At 53.8% G+C, this 16,911-nt stretch overlaps 1 protein-coding gene across 1 annotated transcript in view; it reads right to left on the bottom strand.

Moving 5' to 3' along the window:
* Positions 1-604: 604 nt before the first annotated feature.
* RNPEP (arginyl aminopeptidase) overlaps positions 605-16,911 on the bottom strand; it is a 28,286-nt gene continuing 11,979 nt past the window's right edge. Inside the window, exons 4-11 of the mRNA XM_074977427.1 lie at positions 14,820-14,936; positions 14,457-14,692; positions 11,370-11,483; positions 9,893-10,005; positions 6,310-6,418; positions 4,175-4,399; positions 3,154-3,296; positions 605-949 (exon numbers count right to left, since the gene is read on the bottom strand). Of these exons, the coding sequence (XP_074833528.1) occupies positions 785-949; positions 3,154-3,296; positions 4,175-4,399; positions 6,310-6,418; positions 9,893-10,005; positions 11,370-11,483; positions 14,457-14,692; positions 14,820-14,936 (1,222 nt within the window). The 3' untranslated portion in view covers positions 605-784. The remainder of the gene's footprint in view (positions 950-3,153; positions 3,297-4,174; positions 4,400-6,309; positions 6,419-9,892; positions 10,006-11,369; positions 11,484-14,456; positions 14,693-14,819; positions 14,937-16,911) is intronic.

The following is a 16,911-nucleotide window of genomic DNA, read 5'->3' on the forward strand; positions in this document are numbered from 1 at the left end:
CCCTATAGCTGTACTAATGGCAAGTGGGCAGACACACGAATCCATAACCCCCTCGCCCCCCGGCGGAGCCCTGTGTCATCTCTTCGTTTCCCATGCAGGGCTGAACTTCAGTGGAGTCCAGGGCAGCTCCCTGGGGCTCCTTCCCCTCAGGGCCCTGCCTCAACCTCAAGGTGGGAGCTGCAGCAGTGACAGCAACCAGCCCCTGTGCTCTGCTGGCTGCCTTGGCAAATGCAGAGGTGCCAGGGCTGGGAGAGAACAGCTGCTGGCTGCCAGCACCCAGGGCAGGAGCCCTGCATCCTGTGTGCCAGGTCCCACAGCCCTGAGAGCCAGAGGCCACCACAGCACAGCAAGGTCCCTGTGCGCTCACAGCACCTGTGCTCGGCCGCCAGCCCTCCTTGCAAGGGGCACCACTGGCCAGCTGCCGACTGAAGGCGAGTGGGCAGGTTTTAATGGGTCTTTTCAGAGAACGACAGGACCTGTTGCAGGGTGGGAGCAAATCTCCCAGAACAGCTGCAGTGGGAATGGGGAAGGTCCAGTCGAGGGGTTTGCTTTTACCCTGGACCGCGAGTCCCTCGAAAAGCCCCCACCAAGCACCACCAGGGAGAACATGAATCAAAGTGTTTAATAAACCCACGTCTGCACCAGCCAGCGAGGGAGCGACCAGGCTGGCGTCAGCTGGGGACGGAATGAGCTCAGCACCAAGGGGGAGAGGCTCCCTGGGTCACAGAGGTGTTTTGGCAGCAGAGCATGAGCCCCGCTGCCCGTGTCTCGCTGGGACGGGCCACTAGCTGCCCGCGGGCTCCGAAGCCAGGATCTTCTTGACATAGTTCCGGACGTTGACGTGCAGCTGAGGGGCGGTGGCTGAGAACATCTCCACAGCCAGTGCTCGGGCAGACTCGGAGCCACTCCACATGGCACGGTAGAGGGGGAGGGTGTATTTCTGCTTCCCCTGAAAGGCACAAATTGCAAAGGCCACGAGGAGGTTAGGCTGCAATAGACAGCTAGAACCATGAACCACTCCATCGCTCAGGCTGCAGAGCAGTTCCCCACAGCTCCCCCGGACAGTCCCCCCTCTAGCTGGCATCCCTCTGGCTCGGCTACACACAAATCCATGCATCTACCCTCTGGAAAGCCGCCCATGCATAGGCGTACGCACCCAGGCCTGCCTGGGCACTAGTCCTTGGTGCTAACCCACACTGTTCAGAAGTGGGCCACACAGAAAACAGCAGGACCGCAAGAGTCCTCATTCAGGCTAGGTTTGCAAACCCGTGAGAAGAGCGAGGGTTACAGCAAGCAGGGAAGACAGGGAGGGCAGCACCTCTTGGTCTGAGATTGTGCAGCCCCCCCAGGGGGTTCCCAAACTCCATCAGAGTCTCCCAGCGTGGGGTGTGACCAGTGTTCCCTGTAAGCTGTGTGCTTGTACAGTCTCTGGGGAGAGTCCAGGGCTGTCCCTGCCTGCAGCCAGGTGCTCTGTATCCACGGGTGTGGCACATTAACCCACTGCTCGGTGCACATTACAGAAATCTATTCCGCATGTGGATGGAAAAGATTAGAGGGAACGTTGGTCGTTAGCCTGTTTGAATGGGGCCACCAGAGCTGTATTTAGACTTGCTGAGGCATGGGGCCAATGCCTGAGCCCCACCCCTAGGGGCTGGGGACTCTGGGCTTCAGCTTTACCCTTCCCAGCCAGGCCTGAAGCCCCCCTGCTTAGGTAGGCTCAGGCCTCGGACCCCGCTCCTGAGGCCGTGGAGTAATTTTGTTGTCAGAAAGGGTCACGGTGCAGTGACGTTTGAGACCTCCTCATCTCACAGATCCCATGGCCCAAAGCCAGCAAAAAATTACGCATGTGACCAGCATTAAGCTGTGTCGTGAGCAAGGCACGAGAAGTCATTCTTCTGCTCTACTCAGCGCTTTTAGGCCTCAGTTGGAGTATTGTGTCCAGTTCTGGGCACCACATTTCAAGAAAGATGTGGAGAAACTGGAGAAGGTCCAGAGAAGAGCAACAAGAATGATTAAAGGTCTAGAGAACATGAGCTCTGAGGGAAGACTGAAGGAACTGGGCTGGTTTAGTTTAGAAAAGAGAAGACTGAGAGGGGACCTGATAGCAGTTTTCAAGTACCTCAAAGAAGGTTACAAGGAGGAGGAAGAAAAATTGTTCTCCTTGGCCTCTGAGGACAGGACAAGGAGCAACGGGCTTAAACTGCAGCAAGGGAGGTTTAGGTTGGACATTAGGAAGAAGCTTCCTAACTGTCAGGGTGGTCAAACAGTGGAATAAATTGCCTGGGGAGGTTGTGGAATCTCCATCACTGGAGAGATTTAAGAGCAGGTTAGATTAACGCCGGTGATGCTCTAGAACAGGGGCGGCCAACTTTTTTCCCCCCATCGGTGGCCACGTGGCAATTTTTTACATGCTCTGGGGACCAAACACAAAATAGCCCCAAACCTGCTCCCCGGTCCCCAGGCTTAACCCCCTCAGCCCAAACACCCCCCTCTTACCCCACTCGGGCTTAGTTCCCTTTATCCAGTCATCTCTCCTAGCTTCCCCAGTGAGCTGGCACTGGGGCGGGGCGGCTCCCAGGAGGCGCACAAGGCAGGACACCCGCGGAGGCTGTGGCCTGCGAGTCCCCCGAGCGGCGGCAGCAAGAGCAGCCTGCAGCGCACGTGCGCCAGACTGGGCCAGTGCATCCTGCCTCTGCAACCTCAGCGCACGCCGCACGCTCCAGGGAAAGCCCAGGCAGCGAGTGAGCAGGAGTGGGGCCTCCAGGGAGGGGTGGGGCCGGAGCAGGGCCAAGGCTTCTGTGGCTTTGCAGGCCAGATTCAAAGGCTTGGTGGGCCGGAGCCTGGCCCATGGGCCACGTGTTGGACACCCCGGTCCAGACGGTGCTTGGTCCTGCCGTCAGGGCAGGGGGCTGAACTCAACGACCTCTCAAAGTCCAGTCCAGTTCTATGACTCTGAGCTTAACATCTACCAACTCCAAAGGGACGTAGGGAAGCAAGTTTTGCCTTAAACAAGTCGAGTGCCTGAAAACAAAGTATGCAGCAGGGCTCTGGCCTGAGCCCAGCCTTCCCTGGACATCCACCCCCATCCCCAAGCAGGGCTGATGTGCCGACTCTCCCAGCCCCAGGGAGCTGGCAGTGGCCTTCCCCACAAACCTGGCTGTGGAGGAAGTCCTTGACTTGGCCAAACTCGGGCTCGTGGTTGTTCTTGAGGATGATCTGGCACCAGCGGAGGCGCAGCTCAGCGTTGTGGGCTTTGGAGATCTTCGGGTACGTCTCACTCAGCTTCTCCACATTCCCTGGGAAGCAAACACTGGCACTCAGTCCCACCAGCCTCAACACAAGGAAAGGAGCATCACAACCACTCGGGCAGAGCCAGCGAGAACCACCCAGAAACGCCACTGGTTTCAGCTTCGCAGAGCTGCATACAAGCAGTCTGGGGCCCATGTGCCCTCGAAGAGCTCAGCCCTACGGCACACACCGAGCGCCTCGCTGTGACGAAGGACAGAGTCCCCCCACGCAGTACCAGCAGGAGCTCAGGGCTCTGCCTAGAGATGCGAACACAGCTGCAGCACCAGCAAAGGGCTCCAGCACCCAGGGAGCGTTTGGTTACAGAGGGGCAGAGCTTAGCCTCCTGCGCTGTGGAGTGTTACAACCCCCTGCCACGAGAACGGCCCCAGAACACATCACACGAGGCTACTCTAGCAAACAGGGTTCAAGAACTGGTGGAAACACTCTGCTTGGTGCTCACCACTCCTGCCACCAGCCTCCCAGCTGGGCTGGGAAAGGACCTGGACACAGCAGAGGCCACAGGGTGCTGGGTGCGGTGTTCTGCTACCCTGCCTTGCAATCAGCCACCTTTCACTTTCATCCTTGCCAGGGGGTGATGCCCCAACACACCCCTCTGCTCTTCCCCCGCTTTCGGCTCTTGGAGAGATGGCAAAGGCCCAGCCCGGGACAGGCCAGCTGAATGGGCACCGCATGCATACGCCCCACTGCAGGGAAGCTGGAGGCACAGCTCCACACCTAGCTGGCTGCACTCGAAGTGGCAAGTGAGCCTTAAGCCTGGGCCTCTACGCAGCTGTAGGATTTGCATTAAGGTTTCAGTGCCTTACACCAAGCAGAGCCCCTGCTGCGCCCAACTCACGCCCCGCCCTGAGGAGGTTACTGGCCCTACCGCCTGGCAAAGGGGACTTCTGCAGGATCTTGTCGAGGAAGAAGATTAGCTGGTAGGTTTTCCAGGCACTGATGTCCACAGCTTTGATTGCCTCCAGGTTCAAACTGCTGCCTGCCCAGAGCTCAGCCAGCTCCTCCGCGGGCTTCATGAGCGTCTCCCCCGGGGAGAGGTCAGGCAGGTAAGGGGGCCAGCCAGGGGTGTTCAGCCACCGATCAAACTCAAAGCCTGCAGCAGAGGAGAGAGAACGCTGGGCCACGGCCTCTGCACTCCACACCACCTCCCAGAGCCAGGATGCCCAGGGCAGAGAAGAGCTGCCGCAGAGCTGGAGACTGCCATGGGCCCCTGCACCAAGCAGTCCCACAGAGCACCAGCGCATGCGACAGGTGCCGAGGCCGGTTTCTGTGCACCACCCCTTAGTAAAACTGGATCACAGGAGCTCCACGGTTCTTATCTCCCATTGACTCAGCTGTGCTGAGCCTTCCAGTGACAGTGTCAACAGCCTGAGATCCGAGAGCCAAGCTGAGTCCTTCCAGCTAACGTACCAGCCACATCACAGGTTAGGTTCAGCCCTCAACCACCTGCAGGGGGACCTGCCACCGGCTCTACTGACTCCTAGTTGGCTGTTAGTTCTGCGGAGGATCTTAGTAGCCCAACTCGAGTCGGCAGTGAGGAGGGCAGGAAGGCGGTATGGGGACTCAGCCCAGAATCTGCCCTCTGTGCAGGAAGCTGAAGGCGCCCATCAGCATGTAGCAAATCAGCACAAGCCGTTAGCACACCGGGCCGAAGACGGACACATAGGAATGGGCCTCCCATAAGCTCCACCCACAACTCATCAATGGGCATCTGAATTAACACCCCACTGAGATGAAGGGCAGCTAACATGGCAGATTGGTTCAGGATCCTGCAACCTTGGGCAAGCGCCTCTGCGTTGGCTCTGTTCCACTCCGATTCCAAAGGTTTTCGCTGGGCCCCTGGGGCTGGAGCCAGCTGTGCTGCTAAAGATCGCTGGGCAAATGCTGAACAAGGAAGTGATTGTCCCCCTTTATTCGGCTTTGGTGAGGCCGCATCTGGAGCACAGCGCCCAGTTCTGGGCCCCCAGTTATAGGAAGGATGTGGACACACTGGAGGGGGTCCAGCGGAGGGCGACCAAAATAATTAGGGGTTGGAGCACATGACCTACGAAGAAAGGTTGAGGGAATTGGGACTGTTTAGTCTGCAGAAGAGATGACTGAGGGGGGACTTGGTAACAGCCTTCAACTTACTGAAGGGAGGCTGCAAAGAGGCTGGAGATGGCAGAACACGGAACAATGGTCTCAAGTTGTGGTTGGGAAGCTCCAGGTTGAACATTAGGAAAAACTTTTTCCCTAGGAGGCTGGTGAAGCATTGGAATGGTCTCCCCAGGGGAGTAGTGGAGTCTCCATCCCTGGAGGTGTTTAAGTCTCGCCTCGACAAAGCCCTGGCTGGGCTGATCTGATGGGTTTGGTCCTGCTTAGAGCAGGGGGCTGGGACTCGGTGGCTTTTTTAGGTCTCTTCCAGCTCTATTGTTCTATGATCCTAAGCTACAGGAAGGATTAAGCCACTAAAGCAAAACCTGACCGACCTCAAGTCTGGAAAGACAGTAGCTGAGACACATTAACTAAAGCCCAAAGCTGTGACATAATTAACTACCCAACCCCCAAATGACCCTGTCTCACAAGCGCTCACAAGACAGAGCTGCGTATTCAATACATGCGGCTGACAGGCAATCGAAAGGTGCCAGTTTACACCAGTCTTCAACATTACAAGGTGGGAACATCAGCAGATCTCCAACTAGAGAAAAGCTGTAGGAATCAATAGTCACGCCTGCTAATAAGATTGAGGGAAAAGGCCAAGTAACGTACAGACAAAGGACAGCCAAATGTGCACAGGGTATGTAAAAACAATGGGAAAGGGGCTGGAATCCACCACTACAGACACAACAGAAGCGGAGCTGCAATTCTGGAGAATGCAGCGGTGGACTCAGGCAGGAGGGCCAATCTGAACAAACTCCAATTGCCAGGAGCCCCGTTTCGTTTGCCTCTGGTTTTAGCGAGTCCCCAGAACTTGGGAGGAGACCGAGGCACCTAGGAGGTTGGAGCCTCTCTAACGATACTGACCTGGAATGGTGTCCACCCCTTTCTTCTTCAGCTCCGGGAAGTACTCCAGAAAGAACTCCAGAGCGTCGTCGGCCATGATGCTCTGGAACTTAAACTGGTTCACGTAGGCCTGTGGGGGCAGCAGGCTCCGAGTTACACTCCACGCAGGCAGACCCAGAGGGTTTAACTCAAACAACTGCTGTTTCCACCTCTGGCTACTCATTGGCTCTCCAGCCTCCCTCCCCTGTGCGTATAACGAGCTCCTGCCCATTCAGATTGCCCCGGTTTGCAGAGGCACAAGGTGGGGTTCTCTGATTCCCACATCCCAAACTTGGGCAAGTCTTTTTGTTTCACAGGGTGAAGGTGCCCAGCTGCCCCCGGGGCTGGGAGCAATGGGGCCAGCTGTTTGGCACAGTGGCCTGCTCCCCAGGACCATGCACACACATTGGCAGGCTGGGGAATGTGGTGCCACTCGGCTGCCAGCACTGGAGGGCTGTGGGTGGGGCAGCTGGTCGCAGCTTCTCTCTCTCTCCAGAGCTACTGAAGTCGGAGCAGGGGGCAAAACTGCACGGACTTGGTGCAGCTCAGCCAGCTCTTGCTCCCAAGCCACGGGCAGGGAGCAGTGCGGCACATGCTTCAACAATGGTGGTCTTGGTCCCCCTCTTCCTTCCAGCTGCCTGTGGTTCTTCCCCCACATCCACAAGCTCAAGCTGGCCACAGGCTCAAAAGCTTCTGTCCTCTCCCCTTTGTGCCTTCCTGAACCACAGTCACACAACCCCAGAATCCTGGGCCAGCAGGGACCTGAGGAGGTCATTGAGTCCAGCCCCCCTGCTTCAAGCAGGGTCAATCCCACGAAGTCATCCCAGCCAGGACCTTGTCCAGCCAGGACTTAAGAACCTCTAGGGATGGAGATTCCACCACCTATCTCGGTAACACATTCCAGTGCTTCACCACCCTCCTGGGGAAACAGTTTTCCCTAATATCCAACCTACACCTCCCCCTCTGTAACTTCAGCCCATTGCTCCTTGTTCTGCCGCCTGTCACCCCTGAGAACAGCCTCTCTCCATCCTCTTTAGAGCCCCCCTTCAGGAAGTTGAAGGCTGCTATCAAATCGCCCCTCACTCTTCTCTTCTGCAAACTAAATAAGCCCAAACCCCTCAGCCTCTCCTCATAGGTCACATGCTCCCACGCCCTAATCACCTCCATTGCCCAATCCTACTACACTGCTACCCAGATATCAGCTCCCCAGGCTCCTAAGCTCCATGTGAGGGGACAGCCTCTAAGCCACATGCTACAGCAGAAAACAAGACGAGACATTGGAGCTGGACTCTGAACACAGCTGCCCCATGCCCTAATAAGTGGCCTTTCGAGACCAGTAGCAAATGGCAGCGCAGCATTCATCACAGGAGAATTCTGACAGGCTTCTACATCTCCCTTTTTGGTTTATTTCCTACCTTCCAGTTTCGTTTCTGGGTATTTTCAGTTGCCCTGGTGCCAGTTTGAATTTTTTTGATTTCTTGTTGTTATAGGGAGAATTGGGAGGCTTGGTTGGGTGTGTGTTCCAGAACAACATTTTCCTAAACCAACTATGCAAGCAGCTTTCACAAAGGTCTTTCTACAGCTTTCCAAAACAAAGCTAATGGCTTTATGTAAAAACGAGGTAACTTAATCCTGGTACAAAACTAGACGCAGGGCCATCTGCTAAATGGACATACATTTTGTAAAGAAGGATCCACATTGTGCTCTGTTTGACTGGCGATGTAGAAGATTTATAATTGTACTTGGTTTGTACAGCATTTTCATTTTAAGTAAGTTTAGGAAGTAAAAGGGCGTGGCAGAAAAAAAGTGCATTTTCGCTCGAATAAAAAGGCTTGTCCCCTGCCTTCCACCAGCTGGTTTTTCATTTGTTTACCTGTGGTTTGTACAAAGCACTAAAACCTAAAGCTGCTTTTACAATTTACATGTTTTTAGAGCACTTTTCCATTAGGCAGAACTTGGGAAAGGCTGGTGTACTGCTACAAAAACTTAAGTACAATGTTTGTCTTTTTTAATTCTGTGTTTACAAAGACGCATTTCTGAAGCAGGCCAACAGTCAGTAACCACGCCTCTTGGCACATGATGAATGGTTCAAAAAATACACTTCTGCATCATGTCTAAAGACTAGCTGCTTACCGGCACAGCCAAGGGGCATGGCTTTTCCAAGGCCCACTGTCTTGGAATTAATGGCCTCTGACTAGCGCTAGATGCAAACTTCTCCCTGCCACTTGGTCAGTAACACTGGCTTTCATTCCCTCCTGTTGCTTTAAAACTTTGTCTGCAGCTTCTCATGTTATTTCTGTAACATGATGAAAGATTTTGGCTGTTCTACAGGCCCCCCCCCCCATCCTGTGCCTTTTTTAAGTCGTCCCCAATTTCCTCTAACAACATATGTTCTATTACTAATGTCATATAATTATTTCTCTCTAAAAATGTCCATCATTCAGACTTTATTTCAGGATAACCTGCATGCGTATTTTTCCTCCACAATTGCCAGTTAACATTTTGTCTTGGCACTTTACGCTGCTTACTATGCTTTTTGCAAAAGCATTTAAATGTGCATTAAACTTGCTTCTGAAGACACTCCCCTTCCCCTCCGGGCTTAAACAAAACTGAAATGGTTCGAAACGTGAAAAAGCCACACCAACAGTCCTAACATGCTCTCTGTGTTGTTTTCTAAGAACGGAAATGGCTGTCAGACGCGTAGGTCTCCAGGAGTGAGACTGGAAGGCAGGGCACAAAATAAAAAGGAGAGCCTGAAAAATCTGTCAGGGTGACAAATGCTGTACAGCACTTTACTGAGGAGGGCAGAGGCCACCCTGAGTGCCCATTAGAAGGGCTAAGTCTTCTCGAGGTGTAAGTTCTACTGCTGGCTGACCTGTGCTGCACAAGGCCCTGCCACCTTTGTTCCCCTGTCCTGGCTCCCACTTCCCCTCTGTTTCCAGGAGCCAGGAAATTGACTGGTGCTGCTGCGCTGGTCAGTTTCAAGCAGCAGGGAGCTGGGAGCCAGGCTGCCACCCGGTTCTGTTCCTTGCCGCTCACAATTTTGACTCATGTTATTGCAAGAAACGTATAAGTCAAAATCGTGTAAATCGGGGGTCTGCTGTACAGCGTGGGAGGACTTTGGTCTTAACTTCAAGCGCTTGGGCATTAATGCAGGATATAAATGCTAGGTTTCCAGCCTAAATTCTGATCCATTAAGGGCTTCAGGTTCCCCAAGAGAGTTCCAGCCTGAGGCACACAGGACAGCTTTGGCTTTGGAATGGTGACGTTATTTCTTAGAATCCTACCATCCTCGGGCTGGAAGGGGCCTCTGGGGTCATCTAGTCCAGCCCCCTGCTCAAAGCAGGGCCAACCCCAGCTAAATCATCCCAGCCAGGACTCTGCTATTGCAAGTGTAAAAAGTCCCACGAACCCGTGATGCTGTTACTTACGTACCAACAGGAAGAAAAGAAACATGGCTAACAAACACGCATGAAGGAAGAAGTGACTTTCCTTGGGTCCAGGCCCTGCCCATCCCATCCCAAAGAGCTCCCCAGCTGCAAGCCAGTGAAGCCACACCCCGCACCTGTAAGAAAGTGTCAAACTTGCTCTGGTCTCCCACGAGGTGTGCCAGGTAGGACACAAAGCAGTAGCCTTTCTCATAGGGTGTTTCGTTGTATGTATCATCAGGGTCAACACCTAGCAGGTCAGAGACATGAGAGAGGCCTGAGCTTTATGAAAGCAGCCACCATTTAAAACAAACCATTCAATGTCCTTAGATTCCCATCATCCAGCACCAGAAGCTGTCCCTGCCCAACAAGCAGCACAAAAGGGCATTGGCCTATGGCCCCTCCACTCAGCACCACCCTAAATCAGATATAAAGCACACTATGCAATTCACGGCAACACAGAGCGAACGCACTAAGCAGTGGCCCTCCCCCTACTCGTTGACTGCCTCTTGCTCAGCCACCTTTCTCCTGGAGACCATCCACACCCTTTGCTCCACAAATGCAGGCCAAGAGGACGCAGAAATTTACTCAGTTACATAGAATTATGGAGCAAGCTGAGGAGACAACCAGACTGCTACTCTACAATGAACTTTTCAGCTTCTGGCTGGACATCTCTTCTTGGCTGAAGACTTGCAGATTGCTCTTGAGCCAGCGAGATTTAATGGCTCCCCCCTCCCCCCCAGAGTCTGAAGGAAACTGATCGCACTGGTTCTGGGTATAAACATCCACCCTGGTTTTAAAATTTAACAAGTCTTGTTTGTTTACCTAGAACTCTACAGTGACCAAGCTCCAAAATCTCAGACTTTATGGACGCCCATTAAAGTTTTCAGGACTGTTTTAACTTCCTGAAAAGTAGCATGTCGGCTTGTAAACGGAAGGTAAAAAATATTGAGGTTGTCTTGCTAACCACGTTATTCTATCAACAGCTGTCCGTCCTGAAATGCTCCGTCACTCAGTGCTACAAACGTCAGAGCTACTTGATGCTTTTATCTAAACCAAGAGTAAAGGCACAGCACACACACTGGGTGCTTACTCCATTCAAGGAACCAGCATAAGGGTAGCCCGATTTTCAGAAGCACTGAGCAGCCACAGCTGTCAAGGACATCAATACAAGCTGAAGGTCTTCAGAGCCTTCGAACAACCCAGGGCACTTATTTTGGTGCCCAACCTGAGGCATCCATGGTCTAAATTCTGGTCCATCACGAGCCTGTTCCTTTGAACTTACCCTCAGCTTACAAACTTACCAAGGTTTGGAGTTTGATCACACATAGGACACTGGACAAACAACACCGCTATTAATCAACAGCCACTCATCTTGTTGCTGTTTAAGGAACACATGATTGCATGTATGATAGCTGTATTGCATGCAATCCAGATGCTCCTTCATGGTCTATCCTCAACACACCCTAACTATTACAGCCCCTGAGCAGTAATGCTGTAGACGCAGTTTATTCCAAGCCATTATCGGGTTAAATGCATCGGCAGTAAGAACATCACCGACGGTCCCAGAGACCGGTCTTCCCTCCCGCACCAGGTCCTGGATACAGCACCAACCTGGCTCTATTTTCACCCTGAGCTTGTTTAGAGGGTGATCTTCGCCTGTGTTATCCATGTGCTGGCGCAGCAGGGCCCTTCCCGTGGCAGCTTCGAGGCAGGTGTAAGCAGCACCTGAGGAGAATCACAGAATCACAGGGCTGGAAGGGACCTCAGGAGGTCATCTAGTCCAGCCCCCTGCTTCAAGCAGGGTCAATTCCACTAAGTCATCCCAGCCAGGACCTTGTCCAGCCAGGACTTAAAAACCTCAAGGGATGGAGATTCCACCACCTCTCTCGGTAACACATTCCAGTGCTTCACCACCCCCCAGTGAAGTAGTTTTTCCTAATATCCAACCTACACCTCCTCCTCCTCAACTTCAGACCATTTACTCCTCGTTCTGCCATCTGACACCACTGAGAACAGTTTCTCACCCTCCTTTTTAGAGCTCCCCTTCAGGAAGGTGAAGGCTGCTACTAAATCATCTCTAAGTCTTCTCTTCTGGAAACTAAACAAGCCCAAATCCCTCAGCCTCTCCTCATAGATCTTGTGCTCCAGACCCTTCATAATTTTTGTTGCCCTTCGCTGAACCTGCTCCAGCAAATCCACATCCTTTTTAATACTGGGGGGCTCAAAACAGGACACAATATTCCAGATGTGGCCTCACCAGTGCTGAATAAAGAGGAATAACTACTTCTCTAGATCTGCTCGAAATGCTCCTCCTAACGCACCCCAGTATGTCGTAAGCCTTCTTGGCTACACGGGCACACTGTTTACTCATATCCAGCCTTTCATCCACCATAACCCCTAGGTCCCTTTCCATCGTACTGCTGCTGAGCTAGTCGGTCCCCAGCCTATAACAATGCTTGGGATTCTTCTGCCCCAGGTGCAGGACTCTACACTTCTCCTTATCGAACCGCATCAGATTTCTTTTGGCCCAGTCCTCCAATTTATCCAGGTCCCTCTGAATTCCCTCTCTACCCTCCAACGAATCTACCTCTCCCTCTAGTTTTGTGTCATCTGCAAACTTGCTGAAGGTGCAATCCAGTCCCTCATCCAGGTCATTAATAAAGATGTTGAACACCACCGCCCCCGGAACCGAGCCTTGCAGCACTCCGCTTGAAACAGACCGACATCCAGATATTGAGCCATTGACCACTACCCATTGGGCCCAACCCTCAAGCCAGCTTTCTATCCATCTTATAGTCCAAGGATCCAATCCATATTTCCTTAACTTATGGACAAGAATGTTGTGGTCGACCGTATCAAAAGCTTTGCTGAAGTCAAGGTATATCACATCCACTGACTTCCCATGTCCACAGAGCTTGTTACCTCGTCATAGAAGCTAATCAGATTGGTCAGGCAGGACTTGCCCCTGGTGAATCCATGCTGGCTACTTTTGACCAGTTTCCCCTCTTCCAAGTGCTCCAAAATGGATTCCTTGAGGATCCCCTCCATTATTTTCCCAGGGATTGAGGTAAGGCTGACCAGTCTATAGTCCCTTCGATTGTCCTTCTTTCCTTTTTTAAAGCTGGGCACTACGTTTACCTTCTTCCAGTCATCCAGCATCTCCCCCGATCTCCAAGAGTCTTCAAGGATAATGGCCAAAGGTTCAGCAATGACCTCTGCCAATTCCCTCAGTACCCTCGGGTGCATTAAATCCAGACCCATGGACTTGTGCACATCTAGTTTTTCTAGATACCTCAGAACTTGTTCCTTCCCCACAGATGGCTGCCCTCCACCTTCCCACACTGCGCACTGCAGTGCGTGGGGGGCAGCGACACTGGGTGAGCACTGGCTGCTGCTGGGTAAGTTTTGGAGAGAAGCCGCCCCATGTCTGCAAGGGAAATCTGTCCTGCTCTGTTGTCCCCCACTCCCCTGCTCTGCTCTCCTGAGTGAGTCACAGACCATCCAGGCTTCCGACTGGAGCAGCTCCTCTGTGTCTCCCTCTCCCCGATCCCTGCCCTGGGGTACAGGGGCAGGGGGGCCCCCTGACTACAGCGCTACTCTTCCCCCCCAACCCCTCATATGGCCAGCAGGAGATTCCTAGGAGCAGCTCGGCTGCAGATGGAACAAGGTGTGGGGAGGGGCAGCTGAGCACATGCAGCTGGCTGTAAGTCTGCACGCTCTGCTCATCAGTTGGGCAGGCCACATCCAGCCCCCGGACTGATTTTGCCCACTCCTGTCCCAGCCTCTGGCCGAGTTACTGACATCCTCAAGTCATTATTTACCACTGTAAGTTACAGAGAATCCACCACTAACACCAGTTTAAATCTGCAAGCGACTCCTGCAGAAACAGGCCAAAAAAAACCCAACAAACCCAGATCTCCGCCAGTCTGACCCAATGGAAAATTCCCTCCCAACCCCAAAATGGCACTCAGATGCAGCTCCTGGAGTTAAATGGCTATTAACTAAAGACTGTTTTAAGAATCTGAATAAAACCCACACCCCATTGCAGGCAGGTTGTACTCCTTTCCTGGTGTGACTAACCCTGCCATATTCCAGCAGCCACAGTAATATGGATACACCTATCTATCTCACAGTACTGGAAGAGACCTTCAGAGGTCATTGAGTTCAGTTCCCTGCTCTCACTGCAGGGCTTAGCACCAACCCTGACAGGTTTTTTTAATCTATTTGCCCCAGATCCTTAAATGGCCTCCTCAAGGGCTGAGCTCACAACTCCAGATTTAGCAGGCCAATGCTCTAACCACTGAGCTATTCTTTCCCCCAAATGACTGGGGAGGACTGGAGATTCTAATCTAAAAAAGGCCAGAAAAACCCTCTTGAAAAAGCCATCAGATGGTCCAACCCCTTCCTCCCCCCATCACACTGCATAATCCTCTCGCATCTCAGGTATTTCAGCAACCTGTGCAGATCCCCAGCCACCACCTGGAAACGTGTCAAGCTGCAAAACACAGGCCCTGGCCCAGATCTCTGGTCTGTGCAGCTGGACGCTGATATCAGCATTGTGCAAAGTGACATTGGAGGGCCTCTGGGCAGGACATGGAACTGCCCTCCGAGGCTGGATGACAGAGCTGGGTCCCTCGTGCCTTTCTTGTAGCCCGGGGTGGGGCTGCTGCCATGGCTGGGAGTGGGCTGGGTGCTCACCGTAGACGGCTGTGAAGATGCGCCTCTGAGCATACATGGTGAAGCCTTCGTTCAGCCAGAACTCGCCCCAGTTGGCATTGGTGACCAGGTTGCCAAACCAGCTGTGGGAGATCTCATGGATAATGACGTCCACCAGGGAGCGGTCTCCAGCCAGCAGGCAGGGGGTCACGAAGGTGATGCAGGGGTTCTCCATCCCACCAAAGGGGAAGGAGGGGGGCATGAAGAGAACGTCGTACCTGGGGAAGAAAGGTGGAGCAGTGGGTAGGGAACCACCTGGCCCCATTGGGAAACACCCGGATGACTCTGTCCCAGCCCTATGGCCGCCCAGAATACCCCAGTGACTTCAAGCCAGGTGAGCCGCACCTGCCCCAAACATAGGGTCCAAAGAGCTTCTCCCCGACTGCCAGGAACTCTTCGATCACCCCATCGTACTCCTTCTTGGCCGCCTCAATCAGACAGGGCTCGGCCCACACCCGACTCCTAGGAAGAGCAAAGAAACCGTCCAGACCGCGACAAACATGGGGCCGACCACACCTCGCCCTTACAAGGAACCGGCGCCGCAGACCGGCGTCCTGGCTCCGCTCCTGCTCGCGGGCAGCTGGGCTGGGCTGGGCGCCCCGTTTATGGCAGTGGGGGGGCAGGGAGCAGCTCAGGGGAGCAGCACACTGAGCACCCCTCCGCCAGCTCCACACGGCCGGCTCTTCCCATCCCGGCCTGGCTCCTGCAGCTGCACTTGGGAGTCATGCAGCTCCTGCCTCCCACCGCTGCCCTGCAGCCATGGCCTGGGGCAGTGCTTGCTGCTTCAGTGCCTGCAGCCGGGCCCAGCCTTGGGGCACATTGGCAGCTGTGGCTGGGCCCGGGGGGCCGGGTGACACCTTCCTCCCCGGCTCCATCGGCCGCTCTGCTGAGTCGGGCTGAATTACAGGGCTGGCTCTGGGGGAAGCGGAGGGCACTGATTTAGAGCTGGGAGGAGTGGCTGGGGCTCAGGGGTGTGTGATGCCTGGGGGCAGTTTGGGGCTCTGGGGGCAAAGGGGGGAGGGGTTGTCAGTTTGCGGCTTGAGTTCTGCCATCTTTTCTCCCAGGAGAAGCACGGCAAAGACTGGCACACGGCACACAAGGAGGAGGAAAGCCAGTGCGCTCCTGACCCGCAGGGAAGGCTGACACGACAAGCCCAGCCCTGAGACCAGGTCAGGCTTACCCCCCAGTGACAGCCGGCCTCTGCCAGCTCAGCTCCACTCTGGCTACTGCCACGGTTACATCTTTGGCAGGGAGCTCTACAGCTCGGTGAAAAGGACCCTCGCCCGTGTGCTGCTGAGTACACAGGGGAAAACCCCAACTACGAAATGCATTCCCAAGCCACCCGTAATCAGGACCTGGTAAGCACACGGCTTCCCCGTTACCAGGGGGGCTGCCTGAGTGGTCCTCCTTCTCAGCAGGCTGCAAGACTGTCACAGCCAAGCCCGTCTCCCCGGTTAGGGCAGTTTTGCTAAGGGCACCCGTGTATGTAGAATCCGTGTGCTGTGCCGAGTGAACCGTGGCAGAGCTTTGATCGACACGGGAGCACGTGGCTCTCACCAGCAGCGTCGTGCGCGATCAGCACGCACCTCACTTCCTGTGAGCGTCGCTTTAGTAATACCGCTAGGAAAAACACGACACTGACGGAAACCAGTGGAATCTGGCAGCCCTGCACGGGGGCACCAGTAACGATGTCTGGGGGGGCCACACGCAGAACCCTGATAGCCTGCGGGCTGCCCATCACCAGTCTAGAGAAACACGTGACATGCAAGTTGACCAGGCTAATTTAGCGGGCCTGAAGCTTGCAGACTTTGTGCGGTCATGAAACGTGGTTATAACTGATACTGCTTCCTGCAGCCCCCAGATTTTACACGGGTCTTCAGCCACCTGCCATGAGCAGGATGGAAAAAGAATCAAAGTGATGTTCTAAAAACATTTCATGTGCTGTCAAACTCCCCAAAGCCCCAGGAGGCTTGGTCATCAACCACTTCTAGATAACCAGAACAGCTATGCCCTCGTCTCCCTGCCCTCTTCCTCAACGACGTCATTAATAAATTTAACTTACCCCATTCCAAGGCCTTACCCATGCACAAAAGTTGCCCAGCTTTTTTTCTGTACCAATCTAGGTACATCAGTACAATAGCTGCTAGCATGGGCAAAGTTATACCAATGTTATGTGTACTTTATTCTGGTCTACCTTATTCCTGTAGAGAAGAACAACAGGCGGCAGCTGTATACATGCCACTAAAATCATGCCCTAGCACAGGGATACATCACAAAATCTGCGCAGAGACTGGCCTTTCCGTTAACCACATCTCAGCCATTGCACACTCTGGGCAATGGTGTTTCCAGCCTAATGCACATAAGCTATCACGCTGGTCTACTCTGTCACTGGCTCAGAGCTTGGATAGGGGACAGAAGCATAGCTGCTGGTTTGACT

This window comes from Carettochelys insculpta, chromosome 26, assembly GCF_033958435.1.
Source record: "Carettochelys insculpta isolate YL-2023 chromosome 26, ASM3395843v1, whole genome shotgun sequence".
Lineage (NCBI taxonomy): Eukaryota > Metazoa > Chordata > Testudines > Carettochelyidae > Carettochelys > Carettochelys insculpta.